The sequence below is a fragment of the Bos taurus genome, chromosome 27 (assembly GCF_002263795.3).
Source record: "Bos taurus isolate L1 Dominette 01449 registration number 42190680 breed Hereford chromosome 27, ARS-UCD2.0, whole genome shotgun sequence".
NCBI classification, from domain to species: domain Eukaryota; kingdom Metazoa; phylum Chordata; class Mammalia; order Artiodactyla; family Bovidae; genus Bos; species Bos taurus.
The window spans coordinates 34,553,394-34,574,110 of record NC_037354.1 but is presented as its reverse complement, the minus strand read 5'-3'; the positions used below and the strand labels follow the sequence as shown (position 1 = coordinate 34,574,110).

The following is a 20,717-nucleotide window of genomic DNA, read 5'->3' as shown; positions in this document are numbered from 1 at the left end:
TTGAAAGAGGAGAGGTGGTAACAAGAGAAAGACTGGATTCAACAACTCCTGAGTAAATGCCACTAGGACAAGTCATAGGCTAGCTGAAGTCCATGAGGGAGGAAGGAGGAAAGTGGGTGAGAGCTTCAGGTCAACTGAAAGAGCAGAAAGGAAAAGGGATACTCTGCTGGGGTCTTGAGACACAACTGGCAGGCTCTCAGGGCTTTGTGGGGTGAGGGTCTTTGACTGCTTTTAGCTGACTCAGAGTCTTTTTCAAGTTAGATACAGCGGAAGTTGAAACTGAAAATACAGAGAAAACACCAGACATAATTAGGGTGACTCAGGTGCAGATGATTTATTATTTCATAATTTAAACCCTCAGCACTGACAACAGAGGGGACATAGAAACATGCTTGTTTTTTTTTTTTCCTTCTTGGTTTAGGCCAGTTTCTGGTGATTTATTTGGTACTATCCTCTCTATAGGGCAAGACCGTCAGTGACTGTTGCTATAAGGGAAAACAAGATAAAGCACAAAATGAAATAACAGTGTTACTATTTTTTTGAGCCCACATATTTCTAATACAAGCAATTTATTTAAAAGGCATGGAAATTGAAGAGAGAGGATCAAGTAAATAATAATCAATTCCAGAAAAAAAAAATCATCTGTTAACTCAGCTGCAAATAGTCTTAGTCTTGTGTCTTCCTAAAATATCCTAAGTGCTTATTTATCAATTTTTGGTAACTATTTAGGTCAATAAAGCAAAGTGCCTCTAAAATTCCATTCTAAGTATATAAACTGATTTTAGTTTAGAACAAAAAAGAAAGAGATACAATATTTCTAAGTACAATCACATTCTATAAAGGATAAAAACACAAACACACATGAACACACCTGTCTATACATCTATATATTGAAATAATTTAACAATGATCATCCTGGGTGCTAATATTAATGGTTAGTTTTTATTGTTTTGAATAGTTTTAAAGGAATATTTAGATTCTCATGAAAGAACACACTAAAAAATACCCCACCAATAGTCTTCAACAATGACAAGGACATCAAAAACAAAAAACCTAAAAACTAATCAGAGCCAAGAGGAGCCAAAGGAAACATTAAACAAAAAATAATGATGTCTCATGAATGGACTCTGGACCAGAAGAAGGACATCTATTAAAAGCTAAGAAAATATGAAAACAGTATGGACCTTAGTTAATAATAATATATTAAATTGCTTTATCAATTGTAACTTATCAACTAATATTAGATGGTAATAATAGAGAAGACTGATTGTAAAATATATGTAAAGTTGTACTCTTTTCTCAATTTTTCTGTAAACTGAAAATGTTTCAATGCAATAAAGCCTCTTTGGAATAAAAAAATGCATGAGTGTTTATTACTTGTTACTACTATAATAAGCAGAATGATTTGCATACTTATAAGCATATACAATTTATTGAATAAATCAAGAGAGGGGAGTAATGGCAAGATACAGGCATTGCAAGCTCTCTGGACAGAAAAGGATCTTACTCTCATTAAAATCTAAGGTAATCCTTCAGAATTATGATTAATGGAAATGCTTAAGCAAAAATAAAGTCAAAATGTTTGTTGTAAAACTCAGCACAAAACTAAAAATGATAAAATATTTTTGGAGCCAAGAAAATAATGTTTAAAAAACAAGAATTAATTAACAGTAGGCTAGATCTAACATTCAAACTTAACAGAAAAATCAGTGGAGAGAGTTAAGAGAGGGTAAAAACACACTCAGCATTTCTTAAAATAAATAGAGCCTCAAAAGTGCCTCTAATCTGTTACTATTAATAGTATATTACATATTTGTCTTTCTATGCATACTCATTAAAGAAAGAGCTCATTACGGAGAACAAGATGGCAGAGAAGTAAGTGGACCGTGGAGTACATCTCTCTCCACGGATACATCAGGAATACACCTTCAGACACAGAAGTGCATGCAGGACACCAGCTGAGAGTGGACAGGAGTCCCTGACCAGAGGAAAAGAATAGACACACGCAAAACTCAGTAGGACAAGGAACTGGGGGGAAACAGGAGTGTGAGTGGGACTGGACCTGCCCTCTGCAGGTGGGGGAACTGAAGCAGGGGTCCACTCCCCACATCATAGGGGCAACTGTCTGAGTCAGAGGAAAAACACTTAAGGCTGAGAGTAAAACAGTCAATTCGTGGCAGCCTAAATGGAATGAGTCTCAGACAGTCCTTGCCGCAGCCATACATACCCTGGACAGGGACGCAGGTCCCCTGGAAGAGGCAGCGGCTGCAAGCTGGAGTTTAGGGATTGTGGAGAAATCCCAGGGCGAGGGCTGCTGTTGACTGCAGAGAGACGGATTGAGAGGATGTGAGGGAGGAGATTGTGGTGGGAAAAGCCTGTGGAGGAAAGCCAGGCAGCCATGGAAGCAAGGCAATACGGCTGAGTCACGTGTAGGGGGTGGAGCCATCACCATGGCCTCTCTCTCCGAACACGCCTGCATCAGCAGCTGAACAACAGAAAGGCTGGCCTTCAAACACCTGACACACTGAAGGACAGAGTAGGACCCCACACAGGGTGCCCCTATAAGTGACTGATGTGCAAGACCACACAGTAGGACCCCAGCCAGGGGGGCCCCTCTGTGTGCCTGACACACCAAACAACAGAGAAGGACCCCGAGTAAGGGAGCCCTCTAAGTGCCTGAATGCGAGGAGATATGAAGAAAAGCTGGCCAAAGAGGCCTTCTGATCCCCAGCTACAAGAGGCTCGGAAAAGACTCTGATAGAGCCGTAACTCCTGTGGTGGAGGCAGTCCATGTCCCTGCACACTTGGCACCACCAGGGTCCCTGCAAGCCAAGCAGCTGTGCCAACTTCATGCTCAACCCTCACTGGGGCAGAGCTGACACAGGCAAAAATGTCCTGCCTTTATGCACCCAGGGTCGTTTAGGTCTGTCCAACTCTTTGCAACCCTGTGGACTGTGGCCTGTCAGGCTTCCAGGCAAGGATACTGGAGCATATTGGCCAATACTGGTTGCCATACCCTTCTAGAGCACTATATTTCATGCTGCCCTGGCTGCCAACTCCCCTGAGTCCCTGGTGCTGCCAGAGCCCCTGCAACCCAAGCAGCTGTACCACGTCCACACCTGGCCCTCACTGGGGAACACCCAAGTCTTCCAGGGCAGCCTCAGGAGGAAACCCCAGTGGACTAGCCACATGCAGAGATGGAAAGAAAATCACAACTGAAACCCAGGGACAGTGTGGCTAAGGAAGAAGACCCAAACCCCTCCCACCAGCTGTACAAGCTGCACATTAAATCCGCATGATCAACTAGGCAGACTCTGTGTCTATGGAACATATATAAAAGGGCATTGAGAGCTCCCACAAAAGAAAACACACTAGTTCTGACAGCTGTGGACATTGGAGGCAAGAACACACAGGAGTAGGAGCAGATTAGAATCTGAGCTGCCCCCACAGCAGGTCCTGAGACCAGCACAGTGTTGGAGGGCATCCTAGGGAGGTGAGGCAGACTGTGACTCCCAGCGAGGGAAAGGACGCTGACAGCAGTGACTCAAGAAAAACATTTATTATTCTTGTGTTTTGACTTGTTCTGTAGACTCTTTGGGGTTTTTTTTTTTCTTTTTTTACTTTTTTGTTTTTCTATTTTTTTCCCTTCCCACCACCTCCCCCCATTGTAGTTGTCGATTTTATTGGCACTATGAAATCTAATTAAGCTTTTGAGTTTTATTTTTTTCTTTCTCAGTCACTTTTTTTGTTCCTATAAACTTCTGCCTCTACACTGGACTTTTGGAAATCTATGGAGATTTTCTTTCTTTTTTTTTTTTTTCCTTTTTTTTTCCCTTTTTTTTTTCCTCTATTTTAATTTTTAACTTTTTAAAAACCTATTATTATTTTTACACATTTATTCCTTCGTTTGCTTTTCTTTTTGTAGCTCTATTTAACTTTGCATATCTATTCTTTCTTTATTTATTTCTTTCCGTTTCTCTCACAATATTTGTTACTTTTGTTTTCATTGCTTTATTCCCCACTTGACACCTTGCTTTAGTTTTGTTTTCCAGTTTATGCTTTAGTTAGTTTCATTTTTGGAGAAGGCAATGGCATCCCACTCCAGCACTCTTGCCTGGAAAATCCCATGGATGGAGGAGCCTGGTAGGCTGCAGTCCATGGGGTCGCTAAGAGTCAGACACGACTGGGTGACTTCACTTTGACTTTTCACTTTCATGTATTGGAGGAGGAAATGGCAACTCACTTCTCTTCCCCTTGCAGTTAATCTTTAATGTATATAAATCTTCTTTATCTACCTCTATTTAACTTTGCATATCTATTCTTTCTTCCTCTCAACATGTTTATTAGTTTTGTTTTCATTGCTTTATTCCCCACTTGGCACCTTGCTTTAGTTTGTTTCACAGTTTGTGCTTTAGTTAGTTTTGTTCTTAACTGGTAGATATAATTTTTGGTTTCTTTTGTTTGGCGGGTCAATCTACTGTATTTTATTTTTGTTGGATTGTTTTGATTTTACTAATGAGTATATATGTATAGGTATATATTTCATTATTTTCATTATTATTTGCCTGATTTTATAACTGACATTTGTCTAAGGTTCCTCTTTGGCTTCTCATTTTGGGTATTTGTTTTAGTCTCACTGAATGCCATAACAAACCACTTGTGGAATCTTAGTTCCTGACCAGAGATCAAGCCCTGAGCCACTGGAGTGGGAACACTGACTCCAAGACCCTAGACTACCAGAGAACTAACCATCAGTTCAGTTCAGTTGCTCAGTCATGTCCGACTCTTTGCGACCCCATGAATTGCAGCACGCCAGGCCTCCCTGTCCAACACCAACTCCTGCAGTTCACTCAAACTCATATCCATCGAGTGGGTGATGCCATCCAGCCATCTCATCCTCTGTTGTCCCCTTCTCCTCCTGCCCCCAATCTCTCCCAGCATCAGAGTCTTTTCCAATGAGTCAACTCTTTGCATGAGGTGGTCAAAGTATTGGAGTTTCAGCTTTTGCATCGCTCCTTCTAAAGAACACCCAGGACCCATCTCCTTTAGAATGGACTGGTTAGATCAGCTTGCAGTCCAAGGGACTCTCAAGAGTCTTCTCCAACACCACAGTTCAAGGGCATCAATTCTTCGGCGCTCAGCTTTCTTCACAATCCAACTCTCACATCCATACATGACTACTGGAAAAACCATAGCCTTGACTAGACGGACATTTGTTGGCAAAGTAATGTCTCTGCTTTTGAACATGTTATCTAGGTTGGTCATAACTTTCCTTCCAAAGAGTAAGCGTCTTTTAATTTCATGGCTGCAGTCACCATCTGCAGTGATTTTGGAGCCCCCCAAAATAAAATCTGACACTGTTTCCACTGTTTCCCCATCTATTTCCCATGAAGTGATGAGACCAGATGCCATGATCTTAGTTTTCTGAATGTTGAGCTTCAAGCCAACTTTTTCACTCTCCACTTTCAATTTCATCAAGGGGCATACAAAGTTAATCAAATAGTGGGAACTCACACAAAGGAAACCACTGGGGTACAAGACCTGGCATTACCCAACCACCAGAAGCACCCTGCACAGGTGGTGCTAAACAAACAAAACAAAAATACAAATCCAGTCATCAGCAAATAGGATTACCACCTCACTCAGCCTTGACCATTAGAGGGGGACAAAAAAAAAAAAAAAAATAGCAGAACTCTCACCCTAATCAGGGCTTATACAAACTATTGGACCAAACTTAGGAGGGCAGAAACCAAATGTAAGAAAGAATTCAAACTTGAAGGCTAGAAAAGAAGACCTCAAACACAATACCTTTTTTAAAAAGTAATGAAAAGGCCAAGAAATACTACACAATTGTAGGAACAAACTAGAAACACAGAAGTCCAAATAAATGAAGAGGAAATAGGCAAGCTATCTGAAAAATAATTCAGAATAATGATAGTAAAGATGATCAAAAACCTTGAAAAGAGAATGGAGAAAATGCAAGAATCAATTAACAACAGCCTAGAAGAATTAAAGAATAAACATGCAGAGACAAACAACACAATGACTGAAATTAAAAATACTCTAGAAAAAATCAGTAGCAGAATATCTATGGCAGAACCAATCAGTGAGCTAGAAGATAAAATGATGGAAACAACTTCTGAAGAGCAAAATAAAGTAAAAAGAGTGAAAAGAACTGAGGATAGTCCCAAAGAGCTCTAGGACAATACCAAACATACCAAGGTTCGAATTATATGGGTCCCAGAAAAAGAAGAGAACAAGAAAGGTTACGAGAAAATTTTTGAAGAGATTATAGTTGAAATTTTCCCCAACATGGGAAAGGAAATAGTCAATCAAGTCCAAGAGGCACAAAGAGTCCCATACAGGATAAACTCAAAGAGAAACATGCCAAGAAACCTACTCATCAAACTTACAAAGATTAAGACAAAGAATATTAAAAGCAGCAAGGAAAAATCAACAAGTAACATACAAGGGAATCTCCATACACTTAACAGCTGATCTTTCAGCAGAAACTCTGCAGGCCAGAAAGGAATGGCAGGATATATTTAAAGTACTGAATGAGAAAAATCTACAACCAAGATTACTGTACCTGCAAGGATCTCATTCAAAATTGATGGAGAAATAAAAATTTTTTCAGACAAGCAAAAGTTAAGAGAATTCAGTGCAACTAAACCAACTTTAAAAACAAATGTTAAATGGACTTATATAGTCAAGAAATACAACAGAAGAAAAAAGACCTACAAAATCAACCCCAAACAATTAAGAAAATAGCAACAGGAACATATATATCAATAATTACTTTAAAGTAACTGGATTAAATGCTCAAACCAAAAGACACAGACTGGCTGAATGGATACAAAAACAAGACCCATATATATGCTATCTACAAAAAACTCACTTCAGACCTAAAGACACATATGGACTGAAAGTGAGAGGATGGAAAAATATATTCCATGCAAATGGGAAGCAAAATAAAGCAGGAGTAGCAATCCTCACATTAGACAAAATAGACCTTAAAATAAAGATTACAGAAGATAAGGAAGGACACTACATAATGACCAAGGGATCAATCCAAGAGGGAGACATAACAATTATAAATATCAATGCACCCAACACAGGAGCACCTCAATACATAAGACAAACACTAACAGATATAAAAGGAGAAATTGACAGTAACACAATAACAGTAGGAAACTTTAACAGCCCACTCACACCAATGGACAGGTCATCAAAACAGAAAATTAATAAGGGAACACAAGTCTTAAAGGATACATTAGATGAGATGGATCTCACTGATATCTTCAGGACATTCCATCCAAATGCAGAAGAATAAGCCTTCTTCTCAAGGCCACATAAAACATTCTCCAGGATAGATCACATCTTGGGTCACAAATCAAACCTCAGTAAATTTAAGAAAATTGAAATTATATCAAGCATCTTCTCTGACCACAACGCTATAAGACTAGATATCAATTACAAGAAAAAAAACTGTAAGAAGCACAAACACATGGAGATTAAACAGCACATTTCTAAATAACCAACAGGTTACTGAGGAAATCAAAAGGGAAATCAAAATATTTCTAGAAACAAATGACAATGAAAACATGACAACTCAAAACCTATGGGATGCAGCAAAAACAGTTCTAAGAGGGAAGTTTATAACAATACAATCCTACTCAAGAAACAAGAAAAACATCGAACAGACAACCTAACTTTACATCCAAAACAACTGGGAAAAGAAGAACTAAAAGACCCAAAAATTAATTGAAGGAAAGATATCATAAAGATCTGAGCAGAACTAAATGAAAAAGAAATTTAAAAAAAAACATACTAAAGATTAATAAAAATAAAAGCTGGTTCTTTGAGAAGATAAACAAAATTGACAAAACTTTAGCCAGACTCATAAAGAAAAAAGAAGAATCAGGATGGGGAACACGTGTACACCCGTGGCGGATGCATGTTGATGTATGGCAAAACCAATACAATATTGTAAAGTAAAAAAAAAAAAGAATCAAATCAACAAAATTAGAAATGAAAAAGGAGACATTACAACAGACAATGCAGAAATACAAAGGATTATAAGAGACTATTACGAACAATTATATGGCAATAAAATGGATAACCTGGAAGAAATGGACAGATTCTTAGAAAAGTTCAATCTTCCAAGATTGAACCAGGAAGAAGTAGATACTATGAACAACCCAATTACAAGCACTGAAATTGAAGCTGGGATCAAAAATCTCCCAAAAAACAAAAGCCCAGGACCAAATGGCTTCACAAGAGAATTCTATCATTCAGAGAAGAGCTAGTACCTATCCTTCTAAAACTCTTTCAAACAATTGCAGAGGAAGGAACACTTCCAAACTCATTCTACAAGGCCACCCACCATCACCCTAATACCAAAACCAGAGACAACACACAAAAAAACTACAGGCCAATATCACTGATGAACATAGATGCAAAAGTCCTCAACAAAATTTTAGCAAACAGAATTCAGCAACACATCAAAAAGCTCCTACACCATGATCAAGTTGGGTTTATTCCAGGAATGCAAGGATTCTTCAGTATATGCAATTCAATGTGATACACTAGATTAACAAACTGAAAGATAAAAACCATACGATCATCTCAATAGATGCAGAAAAGGCCTTTGACAAAATTCAGCACCGATTTATGATGAAAACTCTTCAAAGAACAGGCATAGACGGAACCTATCTCAACACAGTGAAGACCATATAGATAAGCCTACAGCAAACATTATTCTCAATGGTGAAGAACTGAAAGCATTCCCCCTAAGATCAAGAACAACACAAGGGTGTCCACTTTCACCACTATTACTCAACATAGTTCTGGAAGTCCTAACTACAGCAATTAGAGAAGGAAAAAATAAATAAAAGGAATCCAGATCAGGAAAGAAGTAAAGCTCTCACTGTTTGCAGATGACATGATACTGTACATGGAAAACCCTGAAGATAGTATCAGAAAATTACTAGAGCTAATCAGTGAATTTAGCAAAGTTGGAGGATACAAAATCAATACACAGAAATCACTTGCAGTTCTATATACTAACAATCTATCAGATTGATAGAAAAATCAATTTTCTGAAAAATCAGAAAGAGAAATTAAGGAATCGATCCCATTCACCACTGCAACAAAAAGAATTAAATATATAGGAATAAACTTACCCACAGAAAATTATAACACACTAATGAAAGAAATCAAAGATTACATAAACAGATGTGTTCCTGGGTAGGAAGAATCAATATTGTGAAAATGACTATACTACCAAATGCAGTCAACAGATTCAATGCAATCCCTATCAAATTACCAATGGCATTTTTCACAGAACTAGAACTAAAAAATTCACAATTCACATGGAAACACAAAAGACCCTGAATAGCCAAAGCAGTCTTGAGAAAGAATGGAGCTGGAGGAAACAACCTTCCTGACTTCAGATTATACTATAAAGCTACAGTCATCAAGACTGTATGGTACTGGCACATAAACAGAAATATAGACAAATGGAACAAGATAGAAAGCCCAGAAATATACCCATGCACCCATGGGTACTTTATATTTGACAAAGGAGGCAAGAATATACGATGGGGCAAAGACAGCCTCTTCGATAAATGATGCTGGGAAAACTGGACAGCTACATGTAAAAGAATGAAACACCCCGTACACAAAGATAAACTCAAAATTGATTAAAGACCCAAATGTAAGACCAGAAACTATAAAACTCTTAGAGGAAAACAAAGGCAGACCACTCGATGACATAAATCAAGGCAAGATCCTCTATGACCCCCTACAAAAATCTGTAAAGCAATTGTCCTTGAATTAAAAAATAAATTAATTAACAAAAAAAGAAAGAGCTCATTACTAAAGGACAAGTGGAAAATTAAGAAAATTTAACATGATAGTGAAAGAAAGTAAAATTTAAGATATACTAAGACTTAGAAAGCATATCACTCAAATGTCCAAATGATTAAAAACAACTAACTTAAAAATGTTACAGCTTGATACAAATAGATAGATAGTGATCATTACAACCAGATAATTTGGCAGTCAAAAAACAAGAGTGTACACATTATATTTATGCTTTGATCAATCTCCCTTCTAGGAATTTACACTGAGGCTATAATTGGATAATTATTCCAAAATGTATATCTATATAAGGATGTTTATTACAGTGTAAAGATTCATAATAATGGATTTCTAAAATGTTATTTTTCATTTTTAGGCTAAATACTATTTGTCACAAAATGATGATATAGGCCTAGATTTTAAGATATAAAAGTTTCCCATAATTAGTCCCCAAGTAAGAAAAAGGGGTATAAATAAGTGGCTTTATATTATTTCTTTAGAAAAATTATTAAGGATATATATACCTATTATATGGAAGTTAATGGAAGTTTTCTGTGGGTATTGTGATGAGAAATTTATTTTTAATTCATATACCTACCAATGTATTTTGGATATTTTAATAAATATTTGATCATCACTAAAAATCAGAAGGGGAAGCTCAGGTGGTGCTAGTGGTAGAGAACCAGCTCACAAATGTAAGAGAAATAAGAGTCACCAGTTCAATCCCTGGGTCAGGAAGATCCCCTGGAGGAGGGAATGGCAACGCACTCCAGTATTCTTGCCTGGAGAATCCCCTGGACAGAGAAACCTGGTGGGCTACAGTCCATAGGATCAGACATGACTGAAGTGACTAAGCACCCATGCACGTATATTCTGTAGGTTTTGGCTTTTTGAAAATAAAAATCACTATATTTTACTTCATTGCTTCTGCTGCTGCTAAGTCGCTTCAGTAGTGTCCAACTCTGTGTGACCTCATAGACAGCAATCCACCAGGCTCCCCTGTCCCTGGGATTCTCCAGGCAAGAACACTTGAGTGGGTTGCCATTTCCTTCTCCAATGCATGGAAGTGAAAAGTCAAAGTGAAGTCGCTCAGTCATGTCTGACTCTGAGCGACCCCTTGGACTGCAGCCTACCAGGCTCCTCCACCCATGGGATTCTCCAGGCAAGAGTACTGGAGTGGGTTGCCATTGCCTTCTCCAATTCATTCCTAGTTAGTTCTAAAGTTTATTTGGTTATCCCTATTTTCCCTTCACATGAATTTCAGAATGTTTTTCTACATTTTCTCTACCCCCATACATAAAAAGTATTTTGAATGAGTTTATGTTAAATATACTGAAGCCTACCCAGGAGGCCCTAGAGGTAAAGAATTCACCTGCCAATACAAGAGACTTGAGATATGGGTTTGCTCTCTGGATTGGCAAGATCTCTGGAGGAGGGCATTGCAATCCACTCTAGTATTCCTGCCTAGAGAATTCCATGGACAGAGGTAGCCCAGAAGGCTACAGCCTATGAAGTCGAAAAGAGGCAGACATGACTGAAGCAACTTAGCACAGCACCTATACATAGATTACTGATGTTTGAAAAGAATAAGCCTTAAATTTAAAAGTATAAAACAAAAAGTAAAGACAAGCAGATTCAAGTTAAATGGAAAAGGAAAGAAAAATATTTTAGATAACTAGGCTCAAAATTTATGGAAATTCTTTGTCAAAATTCTAGGAAACACTTTTAATTACTTATAAAATAAATGTAAAATCTAATAAGCATGATAATTTTAAAAATAAAAATTATACATTTAATTGAACCCTGATAGCTTTCAGTTCAGCTCAGTTCAGTCGCTCAGTCATGTCCGACTCTTTGCGACCCCATGAACTACTCCCTGTCCATCACTAACTCCCAGAGTTCACCCAAACTCATGTCTATTGAGTCAGTAATGCCATCCAACCATCTCATCCTCTTATGTCTCCTTTTCCTCCTGCCCTTGATCTTTCCCAGCATCAGGGTCTTTTCAAATGAGTCAGCTTTTCGCATCAGGTGGCCAAAGTATCAGAGTTTCAGCTTCAACATCAGTCCTTCCAGTGACTCAGGATTGATCTCCTTTAGGATGGACTAGTTGGATCTCCCTGCAGTCCAAGGGACTCTCAAGAGTCTTCTCCAACACCACAGTTCAAAAGCATCAGTTCTTCTGCACTCAGCTTTCTTTATAGTCGAATTCTTACATCCACACATTACTATTGGAAAAACTCTTACGGTCTTTTACAGATTGGGACGTGGGGACTGGAATCGAAAAGAAAGAGAGAAAAAGAGAGAGAAAGAGCAATATCCCCTGGGTCACATGGAAAGCCAATAAAGCCCATACACAGGACCTGTACCACTCACGAAGGCAAAGGGCATCCTCTCAAGGAGGTCTTGAAAGCCAGGGCAAGAAAGTGAGCTCGGTAGGCCTCCACACTCCAAAGAACTTGCCGGAAACAAAAGAAGGACATGGGGGACCCAAGTCTCTAGTGGAACAAGAGTATTTTATTAGCAGAAATGCATGCTTATATATCTTCAGTAAAATGATTACTCAGCCATTAAAAAGAATGAAATTCCACCAGTTGCAATAAAATGGATAGTCTATTAAGTACAAGATTGCTGAAGAGAGTCACTGAAGGGAATCCAAGCACGTGCTCTTTCCCATGATCTCAGTCCTGAGAACTGTGAAGCTCTACTCCTTTCTGTACTCCAGAAACTGATAAGGAACAGAGAGTCCTTGAGAAATGGCACACAAAGGAAGAAAATGCAACATATTGGATCCCTTAAAGTTGAATGTACCCTGACAAAAAACCATAGCCTTGATTAGATGGGCTTTTGTTGGCAAAGTAATGTCTCTGCTTTTTCATATGATGTCTAGGTTGGTAATAATTTTCCTTCCAAGGAGTAAGCGTCTTTTAATTTCATGGCTGCAATCACCATCAGCAGTGATTTTGGAGCCCAGAAAAATAAAGTCTGACACTGTTTCCACTGTTTCCCCATCTATTTGCCATGAAGTGATGGGACCAGATGCCATAATCTTAGTTTTCTGAATGTTGAGCTTTAAGCCAACTTTTTCACTCTTCTCTTTCACTTTCATCAAGAGGCTCTTCAGTTCTTCACTTTCTGCCATTAAGGGTGGTGTCATCTGAGGTTACTGATATTTCTCCCAGCAATCTTGATTCCAGCTTGTGCTTCCTCCAGCCCAGCATTTCTCATGATGTACTCTGCATAGAAGTTAAGTAAGCAGGGTGCCAATATACAACCTTGACATACTCCTTGTCCGATTTGGAACCAGTCTGTTGTTCCATGCCCAGTTCTAACTGTTGCTTCCTGACCTGCACTCTGATAGCTTTAGGAGATGCTAAACTGCTAAACAGGAATAAGAGTATTAAAGTAATGAAATATATGCTCCTGCCTGCAGCATGTTAGAGTCCTTGTTGCTTGACATTCTAACGTACCCTTGACATTGCCAGTTCTTTTAATTTTAGCCACTCTTATACGGGTATAGGGAACACTTGTTTTTATTTTAATTTGCCTTTTTCTGATGACTAATGATGTTAAGCAATTTTTCATGTTTTGAGCTTCTTCTATATTATCTTCTGTGAAGCGTCCTTTCAAATGTTTTGCCTATTAGGCTCCTGCCTTTTGTTATTGCTTGACAGGAAGTGTCAAGTGTGTGAGTCCTTTACTGGAAATATGTATTACAAACATCGTCTCCCGTGTTGTGAATTCCCTTTTCCCTTTCACAAGGGTGTCTTTTGTGAAGCAAAGCTTCCTAAATTTTTAAAAAAAACTTTATTATGAGGTTAAAAACACGTAAATGAGATCTATTCTCTTAAATTTTTAAGCATACAGTGTTGTTCTGCTGCATGCGTGCTCAGTTGTGTCCGACTTCTTGTGACCCCATGAACTATAACCCGCGAGGCTCCTCTCTCCATGGGATTTTCCAGGCAAGACTACTGGAATGGGTTGCCATTTCCTCCTCTAGGGGATCTTCCCAACCTAGGTATCAAACTCACATCTCCTGGCAGGTGAATTCTTCATCACTTGTGCCACCTAAGAACAACACTGTTAACAATATGGATGATGGTATACAGCAGATGTCTAGATTTTGTACAACTAAGACTTCATTCTCATTGATTGGCAACATCCCACTATCCCCTCACCCCAACTTGAGGTAACTAAAATTCTGCTCTCGGTTAGGAGCTTCACAACTTGAGATATCCTAAGTGGAATCATGCAGTGATGTGTCCTTTTGTGGCTGGCTTATTTTAATCAGCATAATGTCCTCAAGGTTCAACTATGTGGTAATATATGCAGGATTTCCCTCGTTTTTATGGCTGAACGTTCCATCATATGTATATACCACATTGTCTTTATCCACTCATCCAGTGATGAACACTGAGTTTGTGTCGTGCTGCAATGAACAGGAAAATGCTAATACTTCTTTGGGATCTTGATTTCAATTCTTCTCGGAAATATATATAGAAGTAAGATTGCTGGGTCATACAGTAGTCCTATTTTTACTTTTTTGAGGAATCTCCAACAGTTTTGAACAATGGCTACAATATTTTGCATTCCCACCAACAATGTAATGGAGAAGGAAGTGGCAAACCACTCCAGTATTCTTTCTTGGGAAATCCCATGGACAGAGGAGCCTGGCAGGCTGTAGTCCATGGGGTCACAAGAGTCGGACACGATTTAGCGACTAAACCACCACCACAACAATGTAAAATGATTCCAATTTCTCTGCATCCTTGCCACCATTTGTTGGCTTATGGGTTTTTAAAATAATAGCCATTCTAATGGGTGATGCCTCACGTGATTTTGATTTGCATTTCCCTGATGACCTGAACTATCTTTTCCTACTATACCTATTCGTCATAATATGGCATTTTGGGAGAAGCATCTATTCAACTCTTTGGCCCATTTTAAAATCAGGGTTTTGTTTTTGGTTTTTTGGTTTTTTTTTTTTTTGATAGTAGGAGTAACTTGTGTGTTTGGTTACTAATCCTTTATCTGATACTTGGTTTACAAATATGTTCCCCCTTTCCATAGATTGCTTATTGATGCTATTAAATGTTTCCCTTGCTATGCAGACGGTTTTAGTTTGATGGAGCCCTATTTGTCTATTTTTTGCTTTTGTTGCCTGTACTTTTGGTATTAATCCAAAAATTCATTGCTAAGACCAATGATATGAAACTTTCTCCCTATGTTTTCTTCTAGGATTTTTATAGTTTGGGGTTACATTTAAGACTTTAATCCATTTTGAGCTTATTTTTGTGTCTTATATAAGTTTCAATTTCATTCTTATTTGTGTGGATATCCAGTTTTGCCAATACCATTTCCAACTGTGTATTCTTGGCACCTCTTTCAAAGATCATTTGACTATGTATGTGGGGATTGAATCCTGCACTATTTCATTTCATTGGTATTTGTCTTTGTAACAGTTTGATGCTCTTTTAATTACAGTATTTAATTACTATTTGCAATGTATTTTAAAATCAAGAAGTTTGATACCTCCAGCTTTGTTCTCAAAATGTTTTGGCTACTGAGGGTCCTTTGTGGTTCCACATAAATTAATTTTTTATATTTCTGTGAAAATGCCATTATAATTTTGATAGACATTTCATTGAATTTGTAGATTTTTTTAAACTTTTTATTTTGTATTGGGTTATAGCTGATTAATTACAGATGAATATCAAAGGGGCTCAACCACACATATACATGTATCTATTTTCCCCCAGACTCTCCTCCCATCCAGGCTGCCACATAACATTGAGCAGAGTTCCCTGTGCTATACAGTAGGTCCTTGTTGGAAGTCTGTGAATCTGTTTCTCTTTTATGAGTTCATTTGTATCACTTCTTTTTAGATTCCACATATAAGGGATGTTATATGATGTTTCTCCATCTCTGTCTGATTTACTTCACTCAGTATGACATTCTCTAGATCCATCCATGTTGCTGCAAATGGCATTCTTTCATTCTTTTTAAGGGATAATATAGGAACTGCTTCAATGTTTTTCATTTTGAGTATAAATTTAGTTCAGTTCATTCGCTCAGTCATGTCCAACTCTTTGTGACCCCATGGACTGTAGCACACCAGGCCTCCCTATCCATCACCAACTTTCAGAATTTACTCAAACTCATGTCCCTTGACTTGGCGATGCCATTCAACCATCTCATCTTCTGTTGTCCCCTTCTCCTCCCACCTTCAATCTTTCCCAGCACCAGGGTCTTTTCTAATGAGTCAGTTCTTCACATAAAGTGGCCAAAGTATTGGAGTTTCATTTTCAGCATCAGTCCTTCCAATGAATATTCAGGATTGATTTCCTTTAGGATGGACTGGTTGGATCTCCTTGCAGTCCAAGAGACTCTCAAGCATCTTCTTCAACACCACAGTTCACAAGCATCAATTGTTTGGTGCTCAGCTTTCTTTATAGTCCAACCCTCACATCCATACATGACTACTGGAAAAACCATAGCTTTGACTAGATGGACATTTGTTAGCAAAGCAATGCCTCTTCTTTTTAATATGCTGTCTAGGTGGGTCACAACTTTCCTTCCAAGGAATAAGCATCTTCTAATTTCATGGCTGCCATCACCATCCACAGTGATTTTGGAGGTGTCCCCCCCCAAAAAAAAAGTCTGTCACTGTTTCACCGCTGGAGCAGTGGCTGTGTGGCATTGGAGCTATGCTAAGGAGATAACCCCCATCCAAGGGCAAAAGAGAAGAGCCAGCAAGATGATAGGAGGGGGGAAATTGTGTTTAGAATCAAACCCCATACCCACCAGAGACGCTCAAGGGCTCAAACAAACCTTGGGTGCATTAGGACCCACAGACCCCACAGAAACTGAGACAGAACTGTGTTAGAGTATCTCCTGTGGAGGTATGGGTCAGCAGTAGACTGTCACCAGCACAGGGGCTCTGGGTCCAGCAGACCTGGGTATGGCATAAGCCCTCTTGGAGGAGGTTGCCATTAACCCTACCATAGAGCCACCAGAACTTACACAAGACTGGGAAAACAGACCTTGGAGGGCACAAACAAAATCTTGTGTGCACCAGGACACAGGAGAAAGGAGCAGAGACCCCACAAGAGACTGACCCAGACTTGCCCATGAGTGTCCCAGGAGTCTCCAGCAGAGGTGTGGGTTGGTGGTGGCCTGCTGCAGGGTTGGGGGCACTGAGTGTAGCAGTGTGTGCATGGGACCTTTTGAAGGAGGTCACCATTATCTTCATTACCTCCACCATAGTTTGGGCCAGGTAAATAACAGGAAGGAAACACAGCCCTACCCATCAACAGAAAATTGGATTAAAGATTTACTAAGCATGGCCCCACCCATCAGATCAAGACCCAGTCTCCCCTTCAGTCAGTCTCTCCCATCAGGAAGCTTCCATAAGCCTCTTATCCTTCTCCATCACAGGGCAGACAGAAAACCACAATCACAGAAAACTAACCAATCTGGTCATATGGACCACAATCTTATCTAACTCAATGAAACTATGAGCAATGCCGTGTAGGGCCATCCAAGACAGACGGGTCATGGTAGACAGTTCTGACAAAACGTGGTCCGCTGGAGAAGGGAATGGCAAACTACTTCAGTATTCTTACTTTTAGACCCCATGAACAGTATGAAAAGGCAAAAAGATGCACTGAAAGATGAACTCCCCAGGTCGGTGGGTGCCTAATATGCTACTGGAGATCAGTGGAGAAATAACTCCAGAAAGAATGAAGAGACGGAGCCAAAGCAAAAACAACACCCAGTTGTGGATGTGACTGCTGATGGAAGTGAAGTCCGATGCTGTAAAAAGCAACACTGCATAGGAACCTGGAGTGTTAGGTTCATGAATCAAGCCAAATTGGAAGTGGTCAAACAGAAGATGGCAAAAGTCAACATCAACACTTTAGGAATCAGTGAACTAAAATGGACTGGAATGGGTGAATTTAATTCAGATGACCATTATATCTATGGCTGTGGGCAAGAATCCCTTAGAAGAAATGAAGTAGCCCTCATAGTCAACAAAAGAGTCCCAAATGTAGTACTTGGGTGCAATCTCAAAAAAGGCAGAATAATATCTGTTCGTTTCCAAGGCAAACCATTCAATATCACAGTAATCCAAGTCTATGCCCTGACCAGTAATGCTGAAGAAGCTGAAGTTGAACAGTTCTATGAAGACTACAAGACCTTCTAGAACTAACACCCAAAAAAGATGTCCTTTTCCTTATAGAGGACTGGAATGCAAAAGTAGGAAGTCAAGAGTTACATGGAGTAACAGGCAAATTTGGCCTTGGAGTACAGAATGAAGCAGGGTAAAGGCTAATAGAGTTTTGCCAAGAGAACATACTGGTCATAGCAAACACCCTCTTCCAACAACACAAGAGAAGACTCTACACATGGACATCACCAGATGGTCAATACTGAAAACAGATTTATTATATTCTTTGCAGCCAAAGATGGAGAAACTCTATACAGTCAGCAAAAATAAGACCTGGAGTTGACTGTGGCTCAGATCATGACCTCCTTATTGCCAAATTCAGACCTAAATTGAAGAAAATAGGGAAAACCACTAGACCATTCAGGTATGATTTAAATCAAATCCCTTACAATTATACAGTGGAAGTGAGAAATAGATTCAAGGGATTAGATCTGATAGACAGATTGCCTGAAGAACTATGGACAGAGGTTCCTGACATTGTAGAGGAGGCAGGGATCAAGGCCAATCCCAAGAAAAAGAAATGCAAAAAGGCAAAATGGCTGTCTGAGGAGGCCTCACAAATAGCTGTTAAAAGAAGAGGAGTAAAAGGCAAAGGAGAAAAGTAAAGATATATCCATTTGAATGTAGAGTTCCAAAGAATAGCAGGAGAGAGAAGAAAGTCTTCCTCAGTGATCAATGCAAAGAAACAGAGGAAAACAATAGAATGGGAAAGACTAGAGATCTTGTCAAGAAAATTAGAGATACAAGGGGAACATTTCATGCAAAGATGGGCATAATAAAGGACAGAAATGGTATGGACCTAACAGAAGCATAAGAGATTAAGAAGAGAAGGCAACAATACACAGAAGAACTGTACAAAAAAGATCTTCATGACCTGGAAAATCACAATGGTGTGATCACTCACATAGAGCCAGACATCCTGGAATGTGAAGTCAAGCGGGCCTTAGAAAGCATCACTACAAACAAAGCTAGTGGACGTGATGGAATTCCAGTTGAGCTATTTCAAATCCTGAAAGATGATGCTGTGAAAGTGCTGCACTCAATATGCCAGCAAATTTGGAAAACTCAGCAGTGGCCACAGGACTGGAAAAAGTCAGTTTTCATTCCAATCCCAAAGAAAGGCAATGCCAAAGAATGCTCAAACGACTGCATAATTGCACTATCTCACACACTAGCCAAGTAATGCTCAAACTTCTCCAAGCCAGGCTCAACAGTACATGAACCATGGACTTCCAGATGTTCAAGCTAGATTTGGAAAGGCAGAGGAACTAGAGATCAAATTGCCAATATTCACTAGATCACAGAAAAAGCAAGAGAGTTCCAGACAAACATCTATTTCTGCTTTATTGACTATGCCAAAGCCTTTGACTGTGTGGATCACAACAAACTGTGGAAAATTCTGAAAGAGATGGGAATACCAGCCACCTGACCTGCCTCTTGAGAAACCTGTATGCAGGTCAGAAAGCAACAGTTAGAAATGGACACGGAACAACAGACTGGTTCCAAATAGGAAAGGGAGTACGTCAAGGCTGTATATTGTCACCCTGCTTATTTAACTTATGTGCAGAGTACATCATGAGAAATGCTGGGCTGGATGAAGCACAAGCTGGAATCAAGATTGCCAGAAGAACTATCAATAACCTCAAATATGCAGATGACACCACCCTTATGGTAAAAAGCAAAGAATTAAAAAGCCTCTTGATGAAAGTGAAAGAGGAGATTGAAAAAAATGGCCTAAAACTCAACATTCAGAAAACTAAGATCATGACTTCTGGTCCCATCACTTCATGGCAAATAGAAGGGGAAACAATGGAAACAGTGAGTATAAATTACATGAGTTTCTCATATATATGGCCTTTACTCTGTTGTAAATTCCTTCTGTTCTTAATTGGTTGAAAGGATATATCATAAAAACATTTTGAATTTGTCAAATCTTTTTCCTATATCTACTGAGACAATCTTGTCATTTTCATTCTTCATCTGGTTAATGTGGTGTGTGTTATCACATTGATTAATTTTCATATGTTGAACCATCCTTGCACTCCCATGATATCACTGCCATGGTGCATAATCCTTTCCATGCGCTGTTGAATTTGGTTTTGCTAGTTATCTGTGGAGAACTTTTGCATTTATATTCATCACAGATATTAACTTGTAGTTTCCTTTTTCTGTGGAGTCCTTACCAATTTTGGTATCAGAGTAATGCTGGCCTCATAAAATGAGTTTGTGTTTTCACCTTTATACTTTTTGGAACAGTTTTAGAATACTGACTTTAATTCCTATTTAAATGTTTGACAAAATTCACTAGTAAAACCAATCTGTCCTGGGCTTTTCTTTGCTGTGAAGGTTTAAATTACTGGTTCACTCTCCTTGCTAGGTTGTTTTTTTTGTTTGTTTGTTTTTTTGATTTGTGTTTTTTCTATGTTTTTTTTAATTTATTTTTTTTAATTTTATTTTATTTTTAAACTTTACATAATTGTATTAGTTTTGCCAAATATCGAAATGAATCTGCCACAGGTATACATGTGTTCCCCATCCTGAACCCTCCTCCCTCCTCCCTCACCATACCATCCCTCTGGGTCATCCCAGTGCACCAGCCCCAAGCATCCAGTATCGTGCATCA

The 20,717-nt window shown here is 38.9% G+C and overlaps 1 protein-coding gene across 5 annotated transcripts in view; it reads right to left on the bottom strand.

The window, feature by feature from the left end:
• Positions 1–309: 309 nt before the first annotated feature.
• LOC100847151 (disintegrin and metalloproteinase domain-containing protein 5-like) overlaps positions 310–20,717 on the bottom strand; it is a 147,975-nt gene continuing 127,567 nt past the window's right edge. For 4 of the 5 annotated variants that reach the window (XM_059882369.1, XM_059882366.1, XM_059882367.1 and 1 more), the window contains 2 exons: positions 2,228–2,321; positions 310–485 (listed from right to left, as the gene is read on the bottom strand). In XM_059882369.1, coding sequence (XP_059738352.1) covers positions 438–485; positions 2,228–2,321 — 142 coding nt within the window. In that variant the 3' untranslated portion in view covers positions 310–437. The remainder of the gene's footprint in view (positions 486–2,227; positions 2,322–20,717) is intronic. The other variant, XM_024986449.2, reaches the window with a different exon arrangement.